We start from the raw sequence: 27,114 nt of genomic DNA on the forward strand, positions 1-27,114 counted from the left end.
CCTTCAGCAGGATTCTCTCCCTCAATACTAGAGAAGCCACACTGGGTAGAGAGAAAAAATGATCATGATAATAGCAACCTGGCAAAGAACAGTCATTTACTACTGGTAATTTATCCTACTGAAATGATAACCATCACACAATAATGGAAATGTTGTGCTACTTTGCTAGGAGATTCGAGTAGCTGATGAATTATTTCTGTACAAATTCACTACTGCAGGTAGGAATTTGCCTCTCCCAAAATTACAGAACTCCTTTTACAGAGAGCTAATATAGTTTACCATTACAGTCTAATTCCTTTACTTGTTTTAACACCTCTAGTGTCCAATCTTACTAATTTAACTAATAGAAAAATTTCATATGCAAATATTAGTGTCCAATCCATCCCACTCATTATCTCAACTTTATTGGAATAAACAAGGAGAGTCACTTGAGCCAGTTTTTGGCTGAAGATATATTCCTTCCAAAGATTATTCAACTCTTTCTAAATAAAAAAAATTACCGAATGCCTTTTGGACATCTAATTATCTCATGTTATTTGCTACTGTCACATATTTTATTGGCACAAATACCTATAACAGAATACTGAAAAAGTATTTTCTTCTGCAGAGTTCCCTTCAGCTTTAAAATTTTGAAGGTGTCTGCTATTCTGCTTTGAATTATAAATTTCTGTTTGCCAGGTAGAACTTAAGTGTGTAGTTCTACTCCAAACTGAAAAATTACACAGATTCAAACAACAAATTAATGAAAGAAAAAAAAATAAGATAATTAAACAGATACATGTTGCCTGCTAACTCTGAAAATCCTCAAGCAGCAAAATGTTGGAGAACATCAAGGAAAAGTAGTACAATACACTCATTTTATTCCAGTCCTTTTTTTTGACAGTACTATTGGTCATTACAAACTAGTGTGGACAGCACTGCTGAATTTTTTGGACTGACCTTAATTTCTGCTACTTGATTTAGTTATCTTTAAACAGAAGAAGTCCACTATATTTTGATGTTAAAGAAATAGCATTCACAGATTTATTTTTTTTTTATTTTGTAGAAGCTTAGCCATATTACAAAGGACCACTCCTGACTCTTAGGGTGTACACCACCTGGGTCTGGAAGCACACTGTCACTCAGGCCAGTCCATTCCAACTTCCCTCCTGACACTTCATTAAAAAGAGAAAGTCTAGAAGTTGTTCTCTCTTCTCAAATGATGAAAATCACTGTAAAGTAAATGAACTCAGTACTTATGGGAGCCTTCTCTCAGCATTCTTTTTTATGACTTGATGACTCAGTACATTTGATTAGATAAAAAAACCCTAGGTCTTCAAAGACGTATTTTTGAATGAAAATTCCTTTTCCTACCCACAGCCCATGGCTCTTTGGCATGTGATGACTTACGCCAGTTATCACACTGATGGAAAGCCAACAAGATGGATGAGCACAATTAGTTTCTCTTTTATCCCACCTTTTCCACATGTGGGTAAATAAGACTAGTGTGTGACCATTTCTACCCAGTCCTCATGACCACCATGCTTCTTAGGAGCTCAGAGTACAAGGGGAGCTGACACTTGCTTATGGCTTAGCACAGATGAAGGGTCTGGAGCCAACTCCTATGGCAACTCCCCTCCCAGCTCTCTCCCCTGTGGAAAACATGCAAATCTAACAGAATGGACAAGGAAAAGGGTAGCTGTTGGCCAGCCTTATGGTTAGTCCTCTCAAACGTACTAAGATAACGACTGGATTTTCAGTGAAACCAGATATAGTCATTTAGTGGTACCCATGAGTTCAGTGGGAAGGATTTCCAACCCTTTTCTGCTAAGCACACGTGACAGTTTTTGAAAGAAGGGTCTACTTAATATTTGACAAGCTACATTTCAGCCTTCCTGTACAAGCATAAGTATATTTATTGATAAATAAAAAAAGTATATTAAGGGAGGGAGAATGGAAAGAGGAATAATGACACCACCCAAATGAATGATGATCCATGCACTCACCTTGTATTAGATGTCTCAAATAATTCTACAAATATTGCCAACTTCATTACCTTTTTGTTAAACCCTCTGCACTTTGGAAAAGACATCTATTTTGGTTTTTATTTATTATATTTCTAAATTCTGTTTTGTCTTTTAAATGAACATTCAATTTCATTAAAATCTACTGTACTAAGGTTCAAACACCTGTTACAGGTTATCTTAACATTTCCTTATTCAGACTCATCATCCAACTGAGAAGCGTGTAACTGAAGTGTTGTTAACCAGCAGTGCTGAGGTCCTCAACTCCCAAAACTGCTGCTAAGGTTTATTTGCAATTAAGAGCAACCAAAGCCTCCATCTTGAGAGCTTTAGAATAGGGTGGGGCTTTTTTGTGCCAATTCTTTGCCCAGAGTTATTTCTCAAAGCTGGCTCATTATCTGCTCTGCAGGCTTAGTCAATTCTTTCCCATACAACAACATTTTGCCACAGTCTCACAATTTTACTCTCAAGGCTAGTAGTTCATTTCCACAAACACATCTGCACTTCCATGCTTCTACTTCTACACTTTCTATGGCTATGTGTTTATTTCAAGGTAGATTGCAGCTTCTTCAGTATAAAATTAACATTCTCTTCCACAGCATACTAGGCCTTATCATATTCTCATTTGTGTTAACAGCAGGAATCCAATTTCTTTCTTAAGAGCTGAAACAGGTGCAAGATAACCTAAAAACTGACAAAAAGCTCCCTCCCCACCACCCCCCCCAATTATATAATGACCTAAGGCACAGATTAAATCTATAAAAAGGAAAACAAATCAAACCAAGGCACTGTTTTCTCTTGCTTTTAATTCCTTACAAGCATTTTTGTGTGTGTGGTTAGTAAAAATTACATCACCATCTAAGTTTAGCTTAAAATACATTTTAAAACCATTCTGTTTACTACAACTACTTCCAGTGGAGTTATCAATGAAAGCAACACGGTCAAACTCAGAATTTGCAGACCTTATTTCTGTTTTCAGGGAAGAGGGAGGAGATGGGGTTTGATGCCCAGAGAACTAGAGCATTAAAAGAAGAAAACAACTTGAAAAAAATCCTCAGAAGTACTTCATTGTTATCCTTTCCTTCAGCCTCATGGAAACAAAAAACTTCACCAGGAAACTGAGTTCAATAAAGACATACCCATCTTAAAAGGTCCAAAGTTGGGATGGGAAATTAATGAAAAACAAGGAATAAGAGAGCTCAAATTTATTTCCCTCACCACCACCTCCCACATGTATACTAACTCTTCCATTTTTGGTTTTCAGACACCTAGAAAGGCTGCGTCATAACCAGTTTTATTGGAGACAGAACTTACCATTATAACACAGCCTCAGTTTCATTACAACAGAAGTGGCAGACATTCTTTGTCGCAGAGAAAAAACAGATTAAAAAGGCAGAAATCCTTCTTCCTCTTGTTCTCACTCATCATCTGAGGAAGACTTTTTTACCTATGAATCTTTAAAACATCTACATTCCCTTGGAAAAAGTAATGAAAACAAAGCACAATACAAAGTGAGAGTGAAGCAGAGAAAAAGCCTTGATCAAGGAAACCAAGAAACAGAGCACTTCCCATAGTGGAATCTGACTATAGGCAGCTGGCAGTTTTAAAATTACGAGGCAGCCAATTTAAAAAGTGGTACAAGCTACTTTTTGTTTTCTATAAGTTGAACATACAAGGTAATGATGAAACAAACCATACAGCTACGTGTTACGTTGTTTGTTTAACTTAAAAGCTTCAGCGATATGTTGATTAGATGTCTTTGAATTCTAGCTGTACAAAGAATAAAGCTATCGTAATTTTAAGTTAGTACTCAGCTCAACTATTACATTTCTCCTAGTGCTACAGACCTTATCTGTTCAACACATTTTTCAAAAGCCAAATACATCCCTGTCGATCAATATATTTTTTTTTTAATAAATGCAACAGCACTGAATCTAAAAGGCCATGTCTAAATTGCACTTAGTTAATTACCCACAATTAGTTAATTACCCTCACTGATTAAGTGATTATGGGACTTACCTGAAACTAGACCAGGAAAAACAGATGTGCTCATTGGAACGCAAGTAAAAGTTTAAGGTTTTAAACCTTTTTTCTCCCCAAAAAACACACATTTTTTGTTTTTATTCCAGAATTGGAAGTCATCAGTAAGAGTCCCTTCCCATTTGTGTACAAGAATATTGCAAACCACAAAACCACAAAAAGTTGCGGAAAAATCATTTGCCCTGAACTTAGTTCAGTACCAAGTTCACATGATAAGCATGTCCTCTTTTCAAATAATGGTTAGAGGGTACTGTTGCTGGGAAGTAAGTACGTGAAAAAGTAGAAAACATAAAAATTGTCTCTGAATAACTATGATTTTGACAATGGCAGCTTGAAGTAAAACTCCCCAGTGTACACAGGAGCAGAAGCGGCATCTCCCACAACCTGGTTTGTTATCAAGACATTAAAAATCATTTCAAACAGGGGGACAAGGTGGACAGTGGGCACATCAACACACATAATTACTATGCTATGGTTAGATTCACCTCAGGACTGTCTATAAGCCCTTCTCTAGCTGAAACAAAATCACAGAATCACAGAATCGACTGGGTTGGAAAAGACGTCAGAGATCATCGAGTCCAACCCTCGGTCCAACTCTAGTCCGTTTACTAGATCATGGCACTAAGTGCCATGTCCAATCTCAGTTTAAAAACCTCTAGGGACGGCGAGTCCACTACCTCCCTGGGCAGGCCATTCCAATGCCTGACCACTCTCTCTGTAAAGAATTTCTTTCAAGATCCAGCCTAAATTTCCCCTGGTAGAGTTTAAGCCCATGCCCCCTTGTCCTATTGCTAACTGCCTGGGAGAAGAGACCAATCCCCACCTGGCTATAACTTCCCTTCAAGTAGTTATAGAGAGTGATGAGGTCACCTCTAAGCCTCCTCTTCTCCAGACTAAACAACCCCAGCTCCCTCAGCCTCTCCTCATAGGTCTTATGTTCAAGTCCCTTCACCAGTCGTGTTGCTCTTCTCTGGACCCGCTCCAGCACTTCAATGTCTTTCCTGAACTGAGGGGCCCAGAACTGAACACAATACTCCAGGTGTGGCCTCACCAATGCAGAGTACAGGGGAAGGATCCCAAGTCCATCTTACCACATTCTTAAACAAGCCATTTTTCCATTTTCTCAAGATAATTAGTTTTCCTGCAGCTGGTTACATTTAGGTTCAGAGCTTGTTTACACTCACAGCTAAAGCTGGCAATTTCTACTCCAATTAGGCTACAACTACATACTATTACATGAGTTACTTGTTAAATTGCTTTCAATTGTCACAGAGGCCAGCAGATTTCTCTATGATAGGTAAGCTGTTTGAAATTAAGATGTGGAAGAGAAGAATGAGTGAATGCATATACATAAGAACACCTGAAAAGGAAGGAATCTGCTAACCACTAGCAAAATGAAAATTAAAAAAAAGCATTGCTAGGGGAACTGGAGACTGAACTATGAAGCTGTTTGTCACAACAAAAGTTACAGATATTGTACATGCAACCCACTCAGCCTGAACAAAAGCAGGTTTATCTGTTTGTGTTTTGATTTTTTTTTTCTCCCCTGCTCTCCCAAACCTCAGATCTCTACATCATCCCCCAGCATACAGCTACCAGCTGGTAACTCTGGTTGGGCACCATTTCTACCATAACCTCCAGAGACTGGCGTCTTCAGGCAAATACCCTACTCACTTCTGCATGTATCAATCTCATTTTCACAGTATAATGTCACTATAATATAGTATGTAATAAGATAATTTTTAAACCCTTGAGAGAAAAACAAAAGAGTGTGTAACAACACTTCATTGTATAATAATGACCATTTCTCCTTAGCTTATTCACAACAGACAGTTTTTCAGAGTAATCAACCAAACGAAGTTCAATTGTTGAACAAGTCTCAAAGCTGTTTACTGCATTGGGTACTGCTAGAGCTTAATTTCTTATGCATATGCACTTCATCAATTTCATCAACTAAAAACTAGGGCTGTCCATGCATATTTTTTAATAAAGTTCTGTCTTCTAGGCACTTCTGCCACAAACTTAAGTTTTCTATAACAGAATGGCTGCAGGAAGACAGAATTAGGATGAGTAAGGACACAGTCCAGGTGTCCCAGTGGTGATTTCTTAAACACAGCATACTGTCAGCACTAATAACTTCAATGGAAAAAGGTGAAAAGATATTGCACAGTTGGTGGACATTGTGTTTGTTTAATTAATATGGAGTAAATTGCATTTTTCTATTCATATCACATAAAAAGAAAAAAAAAAAACCTAAAACTTAGGAGTAATACTAGTTTAGTATTTTTCTTCATTAATTATTCTTCAATAATTTCTTCATTAAATGAATGAAGAAGATAAAAAGTGATCAAAGAGGTGTCCTCCCCAAGACCCAAGAGTCTGCCTAGGCTCTCTGCATTTCAATTTCCTTTTTCAGAATTAAGGAAAACACAAACAAAAGTGCGACGGCATGCTCTATACAGAAAAATTGTATACGACATATTTTGCTCACATACAATTATACTTCTGCAGCAACTCTTAAATTTCAGTTTTTATAAGGAAAATACTAAACATTGATCAGTAAATCCCAAGTCCTTCAAAAGTTGGTTGTAATTCTTACCAAGAAAAAAGTCTGAGACTAAGAAGGCCATTAAAAAAGCCACTTCTACAATCAGTAAGTCTCTACTCAGAAGCATTAATGTCTACTTCAAAAATATACTATAAAACTACTAAAAGTGATTAGTGAGGTTTTAAAGTATCAACAAAAGTAAAGAAATCACAGAACTGCAGACCTCAAGAGAAACATTCTCCACGAAATTAATGCTTTTTGCAAGTAGATCTTGCCCTAACAAGGGTCAACACCAAACAAAACAAATCCTCAGTACAAAATTTAGTCAAGGCTCAGAACCAAGTGAGCTATCCATACTTAAAAATGCTTTCTCAGTCTTTTGCCAGACACCTTTTTTTGCAGCACAGCAGGTTTTTAAGCATTTATAATACTGCACTTGGAAGCATATTCACAAGCTTAGAGAAAAAAAATTAGTCCACTTACTTGAAAGAACCTTCAGTTTTCCATTGTTCTCTTGAATACTTCGACTGCCAAGAAGGCTCAAGTTTATTACATGTATGTGTAATTTTTAAAGGTTTTAAGGTAATAAAGGTGGTTATCTAGACAGTCTTTTAATTTTATGTTGAAGCAATAAAAAGCTCCTTTCTTAAATCTTCTGAAAATTAAGAACTACAGCTCATGAAATGGAATAATCAAGCTCCTCAAGGGGAAAAATGTTTAAAAAGTCTTACCTAATTGTCCTGGGGGTGAGGGAACCCCTATTTTGGTTACATTCATTTCAGTATTTTGGTAGAATAGGGTAAAAAAAAACCCAACTGATTTAGGACGACTAGAGTCCAAAGGGAAGGTACATCTTACCTCTGAATGGAAGTTTTGGCCACAAGCAGATGGTTGGGTTTGCTGGGGTTTTTCTTTCACTTCAGGGAAAACAAACAAAAAACAAACACTCCCCCCCTCCCCTTTCAAGATATAAGATGTGACCACCCTTCTTTGCGGTTCAGGAGAAGCATGGCATCTCCACGTTTTCTCTACTTCCTAACAGAACTACCACCTCCCCAAAGAAAATGCAAATATCATTCAGAAGTTCACTCTGTAGTCAAAGGACAGTGTTCCTCTGAATTTTTCTTCAACTGCCAGTTATTCTGAGCTTTAGTTCCAGAACTATGTGGGGAGCTTTGTGGGACAATCCTTTCTGATACTAAATTATTAAACTTCTAATTAGATAAGAACAAGTCATTTACATGGGTCCTGATCTCTTATACACTTAGACATCTCAACTTCTACTTTTCTCAAATGCAAATAATTTTGCAAATAAATGCAAATATTTACAGGATATAAAAAGTAGGATCTTTACATTTTATAGGCGTAAGTCCCTATTACGCGTCAAGATGCAGATATTTAAGGCAATGCTGCAAGCTGCATTCCAATAAAAAGAAGAATCTAGAGGAAGTTAGGTTGTGCATATCAGTAATGGTATTTTCACAATTTGAAAATAACTGTTAAAGGCAAGTAAAACATTGGGATAAGTTCTACAGGAAAAAGCTGTTACTGCTAAAAAATACTTAGATTTTAAGTCAGCTTCTTTTTGAAGAAATCCTCAATTGTCACAATTGAATTTTTCAGTAGATTTTGCAGGACTGAAATAATCACTTTCTAGCAAGGAGTTCATATTAGCACACACAAAAATATCCACCTCTCCATTTCTATTGTCCATCTTTGACTACTGTTACTTACATGGTCTACAAGAAAGAAGATAATTAAAATAGTATATGATCAAAAAATTCAATGCTTTTATGTTTTTCCTTTTCCAATCCCACACAGTTTATTGCTCCAAATCTTATAACCTATCACTAAACTCGTACCTTCAGTGTCCAATGCCATAAAAATCACAACATGTAAATGACTATTCATGCAAGAGCTTCTTAAATTTAGATAAAATCAAAACCAGAGAAGAATAGTTAGGCTATCTGTTGGTTTCACAGATGAGCAACTGATTTTTGTTTTTCCTATGAGTTTATCCCTGCAACCCTCTTCAAAGACTTTTTTTTAAAGTACACATTTGTAGAACAATCAAGGCAGAACTCTCTTTGTACTACCAAAGCATTTGCTTGCCTCCAATAGAAAATATGCTTGGTTAGTTTGCTGTTAGTTTCAGGAACAGCCTTGCTGCTTTGCTGTGAAAATCCTAAACACAGAACTGTTCTTTTCACTCCGTGTTCCCTTCCCCATGAGCTTTATTTTTTAGCTGTATTAGGATTCTGGATCAAAAGCTTTTGTTTCATTAGCCTGAAGAACAATATATTAGGAACCAGGTATAAACAGAGGACTTCTGCATTGACCTCAGATGTTCTAGGTATTAAGTACCACTAGCCCTTGTATTCAAATTTGTCTGTTGGTATCAACAGATAAAAAAGTAGATAACATACTGTTCTCAAGTAAAGTAACTATAGTTAAAAGCATATTATCAGAAAAAGGACTATGCAGTCTCACCTTCAAATGATTTACCGAGTGTAGCAGTTGATGTGCTAGCCTCTGCTGATGAAGTCTGAACGTTATTCAAATCCTCTTCTTTGGATTTTGAGCCCAGATTTCTGGGACCCACCTCTTCTTCTTTAGTCGAAGTATGTGCAAGAGAAGATGATGAAGTTTCAGGATAGAGTCGTTTCAGTACTTTCCCTATGAACACTGTGGGATAAGAAACCTTTTTTTAAACAGAAAGAAATACAGTGTTTTAAATAATTAATACGAGATAGTTTTCTTCATATTCCATACAAGTCTGTCTTCAGTAACCCCTACCTCTCACAGGTAAAGCTGAAAACATATCAAAGTCCTAAACCTGAGTCAGAAAAAAAGCTTTAAAATTTCAGAGTTCACTAGCAAGTTTACATATAAAGTCCTCTGTTCAACTACATTCTGGCAATAAATTAGTACAGTACATTTACACACTAAATAAACATTAATTTTTAATCAATTAATTTTTAATTAATAATAAACATTAATTTTTAAAATTTCTTTTAAAACAAGTATCTTCCTACACAAGTGTTCTAAGGCTGCTCAAAATGCAGGTCTCTTTTCTGGCACAGAGGCATTGCAATTGAACCACTCATTAAAATCAGTAAGCTACAACTATTTAATCACTCAGAAAAACTAAAAGTAGACAGCAGCAGAAACACATGGTAACCCAATTATTTCTACAGAATTAGCAGTATTCTTACACGCCTCTTTCTCTTATGGGCCCCTTTCTCACCAGCAATCTGTTACGAGTTACTCAAATGCAAGCATCATTTGATTAAATAAATATATGCAAATAATCTACTCATCAACAGAACTATCATCTTTATATGCATGCATATTTCAATCACTTGAAATTACATATTATATAAAAATATAAAGTAATACTAAAAGATTTATCCACCGCAAAACAACATCCCCAGTTTCACGAATCCTACACGGTCAAGCAGATATTGTGGGATGGGGGAGGAGTGAAAAAGACACATTTGGAGAAAAATATGTTACCCAAGTTCCAACTGTAAATTTAACACACAGTGTATGGACACTATACAAGCTATTCGGTGCAGATTCTTAACAAAACAATTCTATCAAGAGGAAAGGACTTCTTATAAGAAGAATGGCTCCTTTTGCAACTTAACAGAAAAAACATACTATCATCACATAACTCTTCAATAAATAACTTTCCTTCTACAACTTAAAAGAAAAAAATCACCATAATCAAACTGAGAAATCCTTGAACCACCAGTCCTTGAGAGACAAACTTTATCTTCTAGTCATGTATTCAGATGTACCTTGGTGATATGTTTCAATTGTCATGTAAATGACTAACCATGGGGCAGAATGTCTTGTTAGACTTCTCTTGAGCTCTTACTAGTTCATACTTTATCAGTTTTTGCTTGTGCCCCATCTATTGAATAATGGTTGACCTTATGAAAAAGTCTGTAAGCCTGAAGAGATACTTGTGCAGGAAACTGTGCTTATGAAGGCTGTTTTTTTTTTTTTTTCTATTTATCCATCATTCAGTGCTGTGAAAAAAAACCTGTGACAAGTTGCCAGAGATGTCCCCATCAAATAAGCACAATCCATTTTGCAAGTTATGGGTTAAGACTACTGTTCCCAGAAAGACAGGCATCAACAAGTGTTTCAAAAGTCTATTTTCATTAGGTTCCCTTGCCAGGATATTCTACATCTAGAAAGACAAAATCCACAATTTCTCTCCTCAGATGACAACCAGGGAAAATAAACAGAAATAAGCAGTGTAATTCAACAAAGTTAACTGCCCTCTGCAGATCTCTGACTCTAAAGCAAGTTATCCAAGAGATTTATTCTGGATTCTCTCCCCTAGTACTGCTAGTGACATGGCAGCATTCTAACTCTAGTAGTGCCATTACTAAACATCATGGTTTAACTTCAGTAAGTAGCTAACCCACACACAGCTGCTCACTCAATATCTCACAGGTGACATGGGAAAGAGAATCAGAAAAGCAGAACTGAGACAAATTGTGTGTTGAGATGCAGACAGTTTAGCAGGTGAAGCAAAAGCGATGCCTGTATGCAAAGTAAAACAAAAAGTTCATTCCCTCATTCCCATGGGCAGGTGTTCAGCCATCTCCAGGAAATCCAGGCTCCATCACGTGTGACTGTTACTTGGACAGACAAACACCGTCACTCCAAAGATTCCTCCTTCCCCCACCTTTTATTGCTGAGCACAACATCACAGGGCATGGAATATCCCTTTGTTCAGTTCGGGTCGCTGTCCCAGCTGTGTCACCTCTCAGCTTGTTGCCCACTCTCAGCCTACTCACTGGCAGGGCAGTCTTGGCGCTGCATAAGCACTGCTCAGCCATAACCAAGATATTGGGGTGTTATCAACACTTTTACCACAAATCCGAACATAGCACCATAGGAGCTGTTATGCAGAAAATTAACACAGCCAAAACCAGTACACAAAATTAGCATCCAGGCACTTATACTGAGGAAGCTATTCTCCCAAAGTAAATGATCATTGAGATACCAATGAATCCATATATGGAAATAGATCTTTTCCAAATCTCCTGAGGAGAGGCAGCCTCTTTGTAACTACAGTGTATTTAATGCTTAAAATCCAGTTTCCCTAGTCATCTGTTCAGTTACCCCCACAAAAAATGACTTTACCTTTTTTTTTTTTTTCCCTTTTTAAAATACAGGGACTACACTCATATGCATATTAGCATTGCTTCAGAAAGCAGTACGAGAGCAGTTTTGAGCCATTCATTCCTTCTCATTCACATGGAGCTCTCCCCATCTCTAATACCTACGCTTCAGAAACAGGGTGAAACAACGCTTGCCTTGGAGAGTGTGAATACTGAGGGAAGTGTTCTTCCACAAAAATCTCTCTTGCTTAGAAAGAAAAATCAGTAGCAGCAATAGATTTACTTCAGCAAAGATGTGGTTTAGTTGCCAACACCAATGCAACATCCAGTCTTACAGGTTGGAGTTTTCAGGAGGCACAGGCAGCTGGATGCAGAGTGGGGGCTGCGTCACCGCCTGCAATGCTTTCACACCCGTGTCGGTGCACCTCGGCACTGCAGAGCCCGCTCTTCAGAGGCCTTGCAAATCCTAATAATCACAACAGAACAGAAATGAGCAGTGGTGACATCTAGGTATGACCCAGGTCCTTGTTCACGACCAGATGTATCACAAACCTTCCGATGGCAGAAGGAAGCCATGTTTCCAGCAGTATCCTTCCTCAGGAAATGGAGAAGGTGGTATCAACAGAAAGCAGCTGAAAAAACCTGACTGATTTAGTCTGAACTATTTTGAATTTGAATTTGAATCCTGAGTATATTCTAGCCTGAAAAAAATCTGCCTGCAGTCCAAAACTTTTTGAAAAAGTTTGTCTGCGTATCAATGAACAAGGAAATGAGGCTCTGAGGACTATCTATCCTGCCATACTCAGCAGCTTTACACACTCCAAAGCAGCACTCTGCTAAGTTAAGAGTCTCACAGCTGAGCAACCAAAACATTTTTCAAATGACAGAAGATGGTCTTTTCTTAGGGTTTTATTGCTGCAATTACCTAAAAAAAAAAAAAAAAAAAAAAAAAAAAAAGAAAAAGAAGATATCCTGTGATATCCATGAGCATTGGCTTAATTACAGGAGGCTGGTGTTGCCTGATGCTACAGAGCAGCTTTTCTCCCCTATTCCAAACTCTCTTTACCGTGATGTCTTTGGCACTGCGCAGCTTCAGAGATTAGTCCATCTGGTAAGAACTGCTCAAACCCTTAAAAAGAACTCTATTTTAATAGGAGATTTGCAATAAAGAAAATTTAAGGAAAAATATGTACTACCAAAGACATATCTAACCTATCAGAGTTCCCAAATGTCGTGAGACTTGCTCTCACCATAGCTTAGCATAGCCAAGTAGATATGGTTATTTGTTGCCTTTATTTTCCAGTCAACATAACTAATGAAGTATCTGTACAGATTCATGTAGGCTTTCAAGAGACCAATCTGGGAACACTTTTCTACTCTTCATACCAGACTGGTGTCTCTAAACACGCATATACAATTTTGAGATGTGTTTTTAAAAAAAAAGACTGAAAGAAAATACCAGAGACATTGCAGAAGGATCAGGGCTACACTATCTGGAGTCAGAACCAACAAAAATTGTCACATTTACACACAGTGCTAATGCACAAGGTACAAGAAGGTGAATGTAATATATTCTATGGAATATGTTTTTAAGGACATCTTTACAATTGTATTCATATATTACCAGACTGGAATACCAGGTTTTGAAGAGAAAGAATAGTTTGAGGGGAATTATCTCTGGAACTGAGCCTGTAATTGAACAGGAAAGAAATGTGAATAGCAATAAAAAGCCAATTACAAGGAAAAAAAGGGAAAAAAGCCTACTGCAAATACATCTCTCTTTTTGAACAAAGCAGTTTCCCGAACAAATGAGAAACTGGAAGTGAGAGAGGAAAGCAGATGAGCTAAGAGGTTTAGGGGACAGAAATGGGACTGATGTAAAACTCATGTTGAAAGCAACACAGAATGTTTGTTAGCATTAGCACTGCATTGCTTGCAAGTCCCTACAAAATCTGGGACAGCAGAGTAATTAAAGAAGTTTTACAGGGAAGAGACCAGGCAAGAATTAATGAAAAGAAGACTTCAGTTCACCCAATATGCAGGAAGTCTTTAAAAACCTATCACAGTAGCTTATCACAGCTCTGCTTCTCTGAGGTATAATTGATAGCTCCTTACTCCCAACCTACTGAAGACTGAAGATGCTTTCTTGAGTTCAATGGGGAATGTATTCTGCAACGTGAAGGAAAATTTTCCTGTAGCTGTAGACGTTACTGAAGGAAGACACGGCTCTGAACACCTGGTTACACAGTGACAACTGGAAAAAGCTCTGAGCCTCTAGGTTAGATGAGCATGGCCAAGGGACCACCACAATTTAGCATTTTGTGTTATCATAGCAGACTTAGTAGCCATTTCAGTTCTGAGTAGTGTGTGGAAAGATTTTTCCATTGCTGGTATCTCCAGAGTCCAAACGAAAGCACAAATAGAACTGTGAAGAAGTCCTTGCCATGTTTTGTGTGCTATTTCACCTCTAGGAAGCTGACAGGACATCAACACTAAGGTGGAAATATTCTTTATGCTGTGAGATGTATAATGCTGAAAACAACACACTGAAGGTGAGTGAAGGTGAGAGAAGCAGTAGACTTTATAATCAACCGACAATGACTTCGTGTTCCAAATCTACATGGATTTACCAGACATCAAACTGTAGTCACATGTGTGGTGGTGAGAACAAGAGTTGTGGATGCCACACCAGTTTTGTGGAATAGATTGAACACAGTTCAAGACTACACAAAGAAAACTTCACAATGTAAGAGCTAGGCATATAGCCAAAAGGAGGTACTACACACTAATAATATTAACTGAAATACCTGGCCCAAATCCTAAAGGTTTAAAGACAGTCTTAGCTTTTCTGCTGTAGAGGAAGACCAGGCTACACTGACATTGCCTTTGCTAACAAAGTTACAAAGATTAAAGAGAAAAATGAAAGCTTATTAAAAGCCTATGCCATTTTCCAGTGAAGTACATGGCTTTTGTGTACTTCTAGAGCTTCAAAAACCACTGTGGCCTTGTGCCTGAGATGCAGAAAGCTGCAAACACAAGATGAAGAGAGCAGTTGGTGTATTTCTTCAGCTGGAATAGGACTTTTCAGTAAGAAGGGACCTACAATAACCACCTAGTCCAATTGCCTCAACATTTTCAATAAAAAAATTCAATTCTAATTGACCTACAACTGTGCAAAGCTTACTCAGAAGACAATATTAGATTGCAAAAGTGAAAAAAAAAAAATCACTTTCATGTGAAAACATGCAACTATCAAAATACCCACCCTATTAATTGAAAGCACTGAATGTTCCTACTGTGCAATGAGCTGAAGCAACACCAGAAGGAATTCCTCAGTGATGAAAAGGTGCCAGTATTTTCAGAAATGAGAACAAATACCAAACTAGTTCCATGGTTAATTCTTGACAAATCATGGGTGTAAACGGTGAAGTACAAATACATTAGAAAATTGAAAAAGCACCAGGTCTCTACAGCTTGACATAACATAAACAAAGCAAAGTATAATCCCAAGAAACAAAGTGCAGAACACTTGCTGGCTAGTGATACAAATTATAAACATTCAGGATCTTTCTACCACAATTTTGTGAGAAGATAAAAAAGACTGCTTCAAATAAATGCATTGTTTGGCATCTACATATTAAATGGACACCACTGTCAGTTTCTTATGTACATAAGGAGACTACCCACAAACACACACAGGTGCCAACACTAGAATAGCACTGCAGATTTATAAAGGTTCTCCTGGGGTTGCCAGCATGACTTCAAACTCAGTTAAGACTACAAGCTGTAACAAAAGTATGCTGAATAACTAAACAAAGTTCTGAACAACATCAGAAGTGTTCCTGTACAGGTGAGGGTAGGAAGCAACCGTTGCCTCAAAAACATTTCTGTGGAGAATGCTTGCCATGTACCTTTGGCTACTTGCCATATATACTCTAAGCACCCCCACCATGTTTTTCAATTGGTTGCCTTATGCCTACTCAAATGCAACTTGGGTAGCAAGAATAAAATAAGTGGCACCAAGAGCACTGAACATATTAGAACTCTGTGAGGCTTGCAAGGTGCCCTACTTGGTCTCTCTTTCCTACAAACAGAAGAGTCTTCCAAAAAGGGAAAAGTCAGGAATTTCTGCTGAAACCATCCCATGTGTGAGATGTGTTAACATGCTATTTCTGCTAAAGCAGAAGAAAAGCTAGTACAGCAGAACAGAAAAGATGGAAAGAGCAGACAGAATGATAATCCACATGCAGAACATATGGACAAGTTTCATTAAAATGTTCAGTTCATCTCTGTTAGTGCAGAATTACCCTCTGATATTCAAAAGGATTTAAATCCTTAAAGCCTCTTTTATTATGTAAGCATCACACCTCTTACAAAGGCCAATTATTTCACAGAATGGTCATAAAAATCACAGAACTGTTAAGGTTGGAAGAGACCTCCAGATATCATCTAGTTTAATCCTAATGCTCAGAGAAGGATCAACCAGAACAGACTGCTTAGGGCCTTGCCTAGTTGGGTATAACAACTGTATTGCCTGGATAATCTCCTCTTCTTTAATCATAGTTGGACAGGCAACTCTTGACCAGAGACACCGAATTGGACCACTTGAAAAAGAGATACCTGGATTTCATTAGATCCCAAAGCAATTGAGCGTAAAAGCATTTTAAGATACTGCTACATCCAGAAAATGTTAACCAGACTGGCATTCTTACCAGCTAGCAGGCAGAAGACTGATGATAACCTTTGACTAGAAGCTACTGTCCACTCCCTTAAATGATTCCCCACAAAGCTTGCTTGCCCTTTAACCATACAGGATGGAGTTTCATGGTTTAGGTCTTCTGGATTCTTTCTGAAGGAGTTGCTCAGCTGGCCAAACTTATAAACAAAGGTCTTCACTTTGGCCTAACCCACAGTGATTCTCAGGTCATAGCTCCGCAAGTCTCAAAAAGGTAAAGGCACCTAGTTTATATTTCAGACGCTAAGGGTAGAATTCAGATTGCAGTTATGATGTCCAACAGTAGACACATGCAAGGCCATTTATACACGCCTCCAGAGACCTAGTGAATACAACACACCAATTCTGCCAACCAGCCACTGGGTATCCAAGATGTACACAGCACAGGTGATACTGCACCAAGTGCAAACCCCTCTTATAGTAGAGATCACTTAGCTGCAAAGAATATTCCCAGACTTGGGATACCAGCTCAGCAACTACCAACAGATTAAAATCAAACAGAAAAGGGAGGAATTAACTAGAACAAAGCATTCCATGGCAGCTGAACAGGCTATCATTTTCCCACTCCCATTCACTTTTATATGACTTTCCCATTTCCAAAAATGCTCAGGCTGCACAGTTATACAAGAAAAATAATGTAGTGACATGCAATTCCATCCTGTATAGCCTTATGGTTCAGATCATCTTAAGTGTTATGTTATATTTTAAGAAGGGATGCTCTTGTTTAAGTCAGGAGGAAGAAAAGGAAAGTGTCATTTTCCTGCTATCAGTGACATGAGTTTTTCCAATAGTGACATAATTCCATTCCATAATAGATAGAGTGTGCACAAAGCAAAGCATTGTCATGGGAATAACAAAACTGATCTTTCCAAAGAGGGGGAAAAAAGTGTGAAATATGCAAAATTCTAGCTGTGGTTGAAGTACAGTTTTACATACACAGGAGTGGAAAGCATCCAATTTTACAGTATTTTGTTTTGTGTTCACAATTTGCAAGCAGTCCTCATCCCACAAGTGAAGCTACAGTAACAGGTTCTTAGGACAGCGGCTAAAAAACAGAACAGGATGAAAGTATGGACTGAAACATCTGCTGCAGAAAATTCAGGGTGAAGCTGACTACCTCTTGAAAGAGGCACATGTAGACAAACACAGAAGCTAACAACTTACGAGAACCTGTGTTTGGTCAAAGAGGATGCCATTCTGCAGATCATCTACAACATCTTCAGCTGTTCACTCTATTTCCCCTCCAAGCTGTTATCATCTGGGTCAGCAGATGTCAAGGAGGGTGAGTTGCTTAGGTTTCTCAGAATTAAGACTGAGTAGGAACACCTTGGTAAAATGCTGATGTGACAAACTGATTCTTTTTAACTGGACTTGCTCCTCACACAATCTTTTAATTCCACTAGACTCATAAAACCTGGATAACAGCTTAAAGGGAAAAGTTTGTATAGCTTTTGACAGAATGTCTACACGTAAGTTGGGAGCAGTCCTCTTTCCCAGTTTCACAATCAATCTCACTGACATTCAGTATAACATCTATAATAATAGCTTTAGCAGTTAAGACTATCTATTTAGCAGGAAAAAGGAGAACACACAAATACTCTTTGTGAATCAAGTAACAGAAGAATTTACTTGTATTCAAGTTCACCTGAATTCTGTGCCTGAACTAGTAGATATCCCCCATCTGCATCTCAGCACAGTTGTTAATCAAAATGTCATGGGGAGCTGCACAAAGCTCAGATGCTGTCATTTTAAATCTAGTTTGTAATACTAACTTCACAATATTGAGGTTCATCTCAAGACCTCTGACATTATTCTCACTGAAACAGCATCTATTGGTGTTCTATATCCCATTAGACATTAAGCTCACATGTTAATTGCCTAGTTTTACTCCTTAGTATTACAGTTCATGAACTGCATAGTGTAAAAAACCTCCAGTTTTGTGCTCAGATATAGTTGTCCATAAAATGTGGCTTCATTTATCTTTTCACCTAGCACTGATTTTTATAATATATAGAAAACCACTTTGTTAACCAACATATCAGTAATATACCATTCTCCTATCAAAGACAACTTTTGAACAAGAGCAACTTATAAGTATATAGCACATGCCAGTAGTGTAGAAAGGAAGGAAAGAAAAATAATATAGTCATCACATACTCCACATTTATGTATTCACCTAAATTAAGGAGTGAATCACAATGGGAAGGTGATCTACAACTCCAAGATTCACCTGTGTACATCCAGGCCAGCACCATTTATAGCAATTGCAGATACAAACCAGTAACTTATTCCTGACACACACACACAAAAAAAAAAGCAGAGCAGATATTTATTTTATTTTGTTAGCTTAGACAAAACTGACTCAGCTTTAAGCATGATCTCTGTGTCACATTGCAGTTTCAAATCAGTAATACTGGTGGTACATCTGTCATCAAATTCTGCATGACTGTGTAGTTCAATAAGAATCTGACTAATAGATCCTGCCATCCTGTCTCAACAAAGGCTTTCAAGATCTCTCAGTAGGCCACCTTAATTGTAACCGCAAGCTCCTAGACATCTAATAAACTTGGCATGACACAGATGATAAGAAGCTACATAACCCATACAATGAGAACATCAGGATTTTGTTCCAGCTGTTCATAAGAGCCCTGTCTGCCTTGTACTGAAACCTTGTAAGATATGTACTTCCTACTACAGTCCTGGGAAAACAGAACATTTTCACCATTATTTCAATTTGTGCATGCTATCCATTTTTCTAAACATCTTTCACAATACTTAATACTTTTCTCATAGTGCACCGTTATCTTGATCTTACCTTGCACAATCAAACAGGTCTCACTCAAAACAGCTAAAGATATCTCACCCAGTATTATTAAAGAAGCTCAACTTCACTGAATATTATTAGTAGTAGTAATTCTGGCTACTTGAAGTCGGGCCAACTGTAAACCAGAGCTGGAAGAGACTTTTCCAAGACAGATTTTCAGAGGGGGGGGGGAAAGACTGTGCACATATAACATCACTGATCACCAAGACCAGTCCCCACCAGCATAGGCATAAACTTTCTAAGTTTCAGTAAACTTAAACCTGACTTCAACCTAAAGAACTCTTATCTGGATTAAAAAAGCATATGGCTTCAAGTGAGTAAACTGTACCACACATGTGCGCTAAAGTTAAATGTCATGGTAGATGCTGGGGGCAACACAGAAAACAGAAAAATAGTACTACACTGGCCTAACACACTGCCATAACAATAGGTGAACACTGTAAAAAAAAAGTCAGAGTTCAGATTACTGAAGAGAAAAGAAATTTTAAAAAGACAGATTGCTGCCTCTGCTCATATGAAACTAAAATGAAGCTCAATATATCAGTATTTACAAAACAAACCATGAAACTGGCAAGGGTAGTATCACTTAGCACAGGCAAAGTTCCACAAGACTGTGCATCATTTAAGCTTTATTTAAAAGGAAACTTAGTAAGTCCATATAATATAAAACACAAATACAATTGAATGTCTACATAGCCTTCTTCAGAGAGTAAATATATCCCACTTTGCTGTGACTTGAATATCCAGCAACTTCTGCAAGCATGCCCACATATGTATATATGCATATAACAAATAAATATTATACCAAATATACCATCATTAAAAAAAAACCCTAAAAATTTCAATGAGAGAGAATTTTTATTTTCTTTCTAGTCATAAAAGGAGTTTTAACTTAAGCCATTGGCAATTCTTAATAGAAATGCAAACTCCTCTAGGAGTTTTCAACATTTTGAACTAAAGAAAACTGAAAACATAAGAAACCAGATACTGCCTACTGGAAACAACAGTCTATGCTGGTTTTGGCTGGGATGGAGTTAATTTTCTTCATAGTAGCTGGTATGGTGCTATGGTTTGGATTTGTGCTGAAAACAGTGTGGATAATACAGGGATGTTTTAGTTAGTGCTGAGCAGGGCTTGCACAGAGCCAAGGCCTTTTCTGCTTCCCACATCACCCCACCCGTGAGTAGGCTGGGGGTGGGCAAGGAGTTGTGAGGGGACACAGCTGGGACAGCTGACCCCAGCTGACCAAAGGGATATTCCAGACCACATGACATCATGCTTAGCATATAAAGTAGCAGGAAGAAGCAGGAAGCGGGGGTGACATTCAGAGTTATGGCGTTCATCTTAAGTCACTGTTACACATTATGGAGCCTGGCTGTTCTGGGGATGGCTGAACACCTGCCTGCTGATGGGAAGCAGTGAATGAATTCCTTGTTTCCCTTTGCTTGTGTGCGGGGCTTTTGCTTTATCTATTAAACTGTCTTTATCTCAACCTATGAGTTTTCTCTCTTTTACTCTTCTGATTCCCTCCCTCATCCCACTGGGGGAAAAGAGCGAGCGGCTACATGGTGTTTTGCTGCTGGCTGGAGTTAAACCACAACACAACCTTAACTTTTCAAGAATTGCTCTGAGATAGCCCACAGATTCCAGAAATCTACTGATAACAAGCTCAAAACCAGTTTTGAGTGAAAGGCATCACACACTGTTCAAAAAGATAAAATAACCCCAAACCAACACACTAAAACGGCACACGCACATCACCTCCTCCCCCACTTACGTCTTTTACTAAATAACACAAGTACATACACCCATTCCTAAAAATATCCTAGTATGTTTAAACAGTCTTATCACTTGTGGTTCATCCTATCTCACTGCCAAGTAGATAAGAATTACTCCAATGTATAATTTCTAAAAAGAAACCAACCCCAAACCAGCCCCTATCCTGGAAAAAAACCCCAAACCAACCAAACAAAACCACACACACAAAAACCAACCATCCACAGAAAATACAGAACGCCGAAGACCACATTATGACAGGCTGTGCATATTGTGCAGTGTGTGAGTGTGAGTTCCCCTCAGACTTTCTAAATACAAAGCCATTAGATGGGTCATTTTTGCCTCTTCTTCAATACCAGTTGCTCTAGGACAACTTCTACGTTTAGTAACAAAAAAACAGATATTCTTGATTTGTTCAACTACAATCCAAGTAAAATTTAGATCTTGATGAGCTGTAATAAATCTTTGGTCACTGAAAGCAACATGCATTGTTAATTGCTTGGGGAGGGTAGGGGGAGCAAGAAACCTCTCCCACAGCAAAAGAAACCAATATCAGGCACCAAACTCAATTTCTAATTACTGTTTTCCTTACTGATAAACATACACTGATGAAAGAAAATATATCCACCTTAAAAAAATGGGTTCTTTACCCACCCCCCCCCCCCCCCCCCCACCGAGAAAAAGCCCTAAAATATTTTCCAGAAATTATGCTGAGTTAAAAAAAAACTCAACCAAACAACCAGGATCTGTAAGAAGCAAGGTTTTTCTTAAAAAATTAGAAACTTTTTTTTAAGTGTGTTTTTCTCTGCAAGAACTAAGTTGTTTAATATCTGATATGGCCATTTAAAAAAAATACACAGCAACAAAAACCAAACCAACAAACCCCTAAAGCTAAGGAACTGCAATCTCATTTCAAGCCCTATTAAGTATGAGCTTCCTGCTGCAAGCCCAAGTCATCTGACTCATTGCAAAGAGAGCAAAGTAGCACTGCTCGATTAAATATTCTCACTGTTTAAAACCTTTTGTTAGTGTTGATGACTATCAATTGGCTGCATTTGATTTTCAGTTTAATCGCTCAAATAGCACCACTGGATCATTCTTTGTATGTCATAGTAACTTCCATATCACTTTTTATCAGCAGTTAAGGTCAGTAACTTACACTATACCTATACCAATATCTTAACTCTACCCTTTGGCAGCTGGCATGCCACTCTATAACCCTTTACAATAACATTACCTTGGGGCTGCAATAACTTTCAAGAATTACTACTACAGTTTTAAAGACAAAATTGATGACGCTTAACAACTATGAATTATGAATCCAGATGTCCCAGAGAGGATAATCACCCTGGCAGTAATACATATGACAATTGCTTCTACCTTGCTACGAATCATTGGTACGTGAGCAACTGAAAAACAAAAAGCCCCACAAAACTCAAAACCTTTGTGCTTTCTCAGTTACACCTGCCCAATCCTTTCCTGGCAAAATGAAGTGTGTTTTACTTACCTGCAGTGCTGTCTTACTGTGTTTTGGCAATTTAGATTCTCTTCATTGACAATCAGACCCATAACCTACAAGCTGTTGACCGTCCCATTTATTCTGTATTATGGCTCAGTTCAATATAAAATAAAAAGCCTAAGTGTTCACATGTAATGCAGACAAAAGTTTATCTTCAACATCTTCAACCTATTCCCATGTGAAGGAGTAAAATCAACCCTAAAGAGACACATGTAAAAGTTTTTCAGCTCTTGTCTGAGACACCTGTCTTTTAAAAACGTACCCATATATTTTAAAATGTTTAAAAATATTTTTAAATGTCCATATATTGACTGAAGAGACCAATGAGACAAGGTTATAAACTCTTGCAATTTTGTTATTTCATCCCGGGTGACCACATGGCATCCCATCATTCTTTTATTCCTCACTGTATTTTCCTCCCAATCTTAAGTCAGCATTCCTTAGTGTGGCTGAAGACAACTTAAATGATTTCTAACTTCACACAGTAAAGACCATCACTCAGCACAATAATTTCAGCTTTCTCTTCCACCCTACAGAAACAAGTGTTTCTTTATCTGACCTTTGGTTTTAAACAATTTGAGTGCTCTGAAATTTGTTTCCCCCCTTGCAGCTCTACCATCACATGTTTATTTATGAGTGCATGAACTCACTCTTCCCAACTCTAACTTTCTCCCAGAAGACACCAATATGTAATTATCTGCCTTTCCTCAAAGGAAGTCGCACTAGAAGCAAAACCAGTTATTTCATCAGCCTTGTCCATTTCTCATAATGAAGCTGCATCTAAACCACAGAAAATCCTACTTTGTTTTTATACTTCCTTCAAAACTATCACTAACTGCAGTCAGCCAGCTTATACACTACCCCTTGCTGTTCAGTCTCACTCTCACATTGTTATCCTTCCAGGAAAAATAAAAGTTTCAGCCTGTTGAAACTGCTTGAAAACTGAAGAGCCAGACACAAAGTCACTACAGCAGGCAAGCATTCAGCAACACTCAACCCCCCTTAAGAACAAGATATCATTTCAAGAACATCTGTATTTTTAATATTGCATTCTTCCCGCACAAGGCCATTCTTTATAAAGCATAAAGGCAAACCACACTGAAGCTACGCTTGGACACAGGAAGGCTTTTTTTTCTTTTTGCTATGCAAGCACAGTACCATGGTTATTTTAGAATTGTGCTAACATGCCTTAAATAAGCCACGCTATGTGGTCACTAACGAGTAAACATGCATATACACACTGAGGAAAAATAAAAGGCGTTCATCTTAGAATAGTTCGCGATTAAATAATTTTATTTATCGCCCCTCGCAGCCCGCAGGCAGGAACAAGACCAGGAGCTCTGCCCGGCGTCTCGGCGCCAGAGGGAACCGGCCCGGAGCTGCGAGCTCAGCCCGAGCCCTGCGCCCCGGCCGGGGATGCACCCGGGCACGGGTCGCCTCTCTCTCCGGGGCTCCGTTCCTCGCCCGCTCCCGGCGAACCGCCGCCCTCACCCGCGCGAGAGGTCGCCGAGGAGCGGGACACGCGGATCCCGCGGCGCGACCGTGGGCAGCACGGTGCGCCCACTGGAAACGCGCCTCAGCTGAGGGCGGCCGCGCCTGGGGCCGCTCACCCCGGCTGCCTCTGTCCCCGGCCCCAAGGAGCAGGCACGGCAGCAGTAACACCCCCGCTCCGTGCCCCTTACCCGGCCCGGCCTTACCTTCCCTCCAGCTCAGGGCCATGGCCCCGGCGGCGCCCTCCGAGGAGCCCAACCGACCCCGCGCTCACCCTTCTTCCTGCTCGCCGCCGCGCCTGTCCGTCACAGAAACGGGCGCGCACGATTGGTGGAGAGGCTGGCAGGGGCGTGCCCGCGCGGCCCCGCCCCGTCCGCCCGCCGTGTGCGGCGCTGTGCTCGCGGGCGCCGGCAGGGGGCGCGCGGCTGCGCAGAGCCGGCAGGCGCCGCCGCGCGCGCGGGAGCGAAGGCGGGGGTGCGCGCGGGCAGGGGGGGCGGCGCGCGGCGGGCGGCGCGCGGGGAGCGGGCGGCGGCGGCGCCCCGGCGGGGGGAGCGGCGCCGGGGGGATGCTGGGCGCTCGCCGCGCCTCCCGCTCCCGGCCGCGCGTCTCCTCCGCCTGACCCGGCAGCCCCGCGCGCAGCCCGCGCCCGCCGCGTTAATAATGCACTAGAATGTCAGCGCTGAAAAAGGTAGGGAGGCAGGGAGGGGGCCGCCGTCGGGGCGGGATGCCCCCGCTCAGGCAGCGGAGGGAATGGGGGTGCCGGTGCCGCTGCGTGCGGGGACCGGCGCCGTCGGGGACGCGTTCCCGGGCAGCGGGGCGAGGGCGCGCCAGCCGCGCCGTCGGTTGTGGCGTCCTACCCCATCAGCGGCGCGTCCCGGCGCCGCGCTGGTCTCGCCGTGGCGTGGGTCTCGCTCCGGCACAGCCCGGGCAGGACGGTTGCGTGGCAGCGTGCCCTGTACCGGTGCGGGGCGGCTGCGGGCTGGCACCGGCCGCAGTGAGCGGGAGAGGAGGCGGGGAGGAGGGGGACGGCGGAGGGACCCTCTGTGCGGCCGGTTTGGCCGGAGAAAGCGGCGGGGCGGGCGATGCTGCTCACGGAGCCGCAGTACCGGCGGCGATTTAAATTTTGGGAGCGCGTGATTCTCGGGGCTGCCCCGCGAGGACGGGTCGGGGGAGCCGGGGCCGGAGCCGCGCTGCCATCTACACCGCTTTCCCCTTCTCCTTCCCGGTCGCCGTGCCGCGGCGGTTGCGGGTACGTCGGAAGGGCCGCGCTGCTCCCCCGGCCTCTCACAGCCCGCGGAGGGGCGGCCCGGCCCCGAGCGGCGGCGTGACCTCAGCCCGGCACCCGAGGACGGGCGGGCGGCGGGTGCGTCCCGCGCGTTACCCGCGCCGGCTCCGCGCCTTTGCTCCGCCGCGGGCGCGCAGGGCTCGGCGCGGTTGGAAAAGTCCGCGGGCGCGCATCCGAAGCGCGGAGGCGGGCGCCGGGGGCTGGACGCATCTGCCGCGCTGCCCCCGGTCGCCGGGGCGATCAGGGACAGCTTTCCCCGCTGGGAGGGCGGTGTTTGCGGCCGGCTTGGCCGAATGCCTCCGCGGTCCTTTGAAACATCGTCTGCTGGAGAAATCAAATAATTAAGCAACATCATATTAAAAACGCAGGGCGCTCCGGTCCGTCTCGCCCCCCGGAGCGGAGCCTCCAGACCGCTCGGCGGCCGCCACCTCGGGGCGGGTGGGAGGCGGGCAGCCCCTTCCAGCCCGGCGCGGGGCGATGCGGTGGGGCCGGTGCGGATGGGTCCGAGGGAGGGGAGCGAGGGGAGCCTTCCAGCCGGCGGAAAATGCCGAAGGGGCTTTCACCTACGGCTTCGCTTTCTGTCGCCTTCGTAACCTAATTCTTAGACTGCCCGTGCCCCAGTTTTAACAGCGATGCCGGTGACGTGCGGCGTTTAGCGATAAATGCACATCCAAGTCCTTCGACCTCAACTTCTCTGAAACTTCCAAGGGTTTCTAATCTTCGGCGACAAACCTTTTGTTTGTTTCCGATTGTGTTTCGTTACGGCACAGGCTTACACCGGCTTAATGTGTCTTGGGAGCGGGTGATATTTGAATCTCTTCCAAACTGAAGCACTTAGAACGACATCAAGTGCTCCAATCACTCTAGGTGGTGTGAGCCCGAGAACAAGGCTGCGAAACTCAAGTGCCCTCCTTAGTGTTGGAGTGTTTTGTATAGATCTGTGTGTGCTTCAGAGTAGCATTGCAAACGGAGCACTGGCAAATTCTGAAATACTGAATATCTCTAGTCATTTAGGTACTAGATTGGCTGCAAGGGGGTATCCTGCTAGGAGGAAGGGTCACCTGAATATGGCCGAGGGCAGAGGACTGAGAAACCTGGTGTTGCATCTTAGTAGCTGAATCTGTTGTACTGCAGCTTGGGGTGTGTCATGGGAGCCTGTTAGTTGTACTGGACTTGTTTTAAAAAGCAGCTCTGGTCTAGGGCAGGGGATAATACTATTTTGTAATGCAGATGTAATTGAGGTACCAGGCTTTCACATCTGTGATTGGTTTCATTTCTTTGTGTTTTATCTGGAAAACAGGTAAAATAAGAACAGTATAAGTTTTATATTTCTGTACTTTCAGCAATATAGCAATTATGCTTTCAAGTAATTTCCAAATGGTTTGCACAAAGCACTTTCTTTCAAAATAGCAAGTTTTAATTTTACTGCATGTAGCTATTTTTACAGTGCTAACCAGATTTTATCATTTATATTTGAAAGATTGTTCCCCCCATGATTTTTTCATGCTTTTCAAGAGGTCTAGTATGCGGTTAAAATGGACTCAGATGATGTTTAATAATTTTATGAATTACAATGTTATGAATTGGAGATTTAATTCTGAGTGCTGTAGTGAGACCCTGTGTGATGTGACATAATATTCCTAAGATAAAGCATGCATTTATTATGCCGTTGTTCTGTTACACGTGAAGTAAAAGCTAGGACTGTCAAATGAATTTGTTGATTCTATTTTATATTATTTTTAGCTTTTC

General features: G+C 40.8%; 2 protein-coding genes across 10 annotated transcripts in view; one reads left to right on the top strand and one right to left on the bottom strand.

Annotated features, from left to right (window-relative positions):
• ERICH1 (glutamate rich 1) overlaps nucleotides 1–24,413 on the bottom strand; it is an 88,934-nt gene extending 64,521 nt beyond the window's left edge. For 4 of the 5 annotated variants that reach the window (XR_010471149.1, XR_010471147.1, XR_010471148.1 and 1 more), the window contains exons 1-2: nucleotides 24,287–24,413; nucleotides 9,082–9,276 (exon numbers count right to left, since the gene is read on the bottom strand). Coding sequence is in view for 1 of the 5 variants with exons in the window: in XM_065056016.1 (XP_064912088.1) it covers nucleotides 9,082–9,276; nucleotides 24,287–24,308 (217 nt within the window). In the remaining 4 variants the exon portion in view is untranslated. The remainder of the gene's footprint in view (nucleotides 1–9,081; nucleotides 9,277–24,286) is intronic. The other variant, XR_010471150.1, reaches the window with a different exon arrangement.
• Nucleotides 24,414–24,573: 160 nt separating this feature from the next.
• Nucleotides 24,574–27,114, top strand: part of DLGAP2 (DLG associated protein 2) — a 468,772-nt gene continuing 466,231 nt past the window's right edge. For 3 of the 5 annotated variants that reach the window (XM_065056017.1, XM_065056019.1, XM_065056022.1), the window contains exon 1: nucleotides 24,574–24,768. In XM_065056017.1, the coding sequence (XP_064912089.1) occupies nucleotides 24,751–24,768 (18 nt within the window). In that variant the 5' untranslated portion in view covers nucleotides 24,574–24,750. The remainder of the gene's footprint in view (nucleotides 24,769–27,114) is intronic. The other 2 variants (XM_065056018.1, XM_065056033.1) reach the window with 1 other exon arrangement.

The sequence above is a fragment of the Columba livia genome, chromosome 3 (genome assembly GCF_036013475.1).
Source record: "Columba livia isolate bColLiv1 breed racing homer chromosome 3, bColLiv1.pat.W.v2, whole genome shotgun sequence".
Taxonomy (NCBI): domain Eukaryota; kingdom Metazoa; phylum Chordata; class Aves; order Columbiformes; family Columbidae; genus Columba; species Columba livia.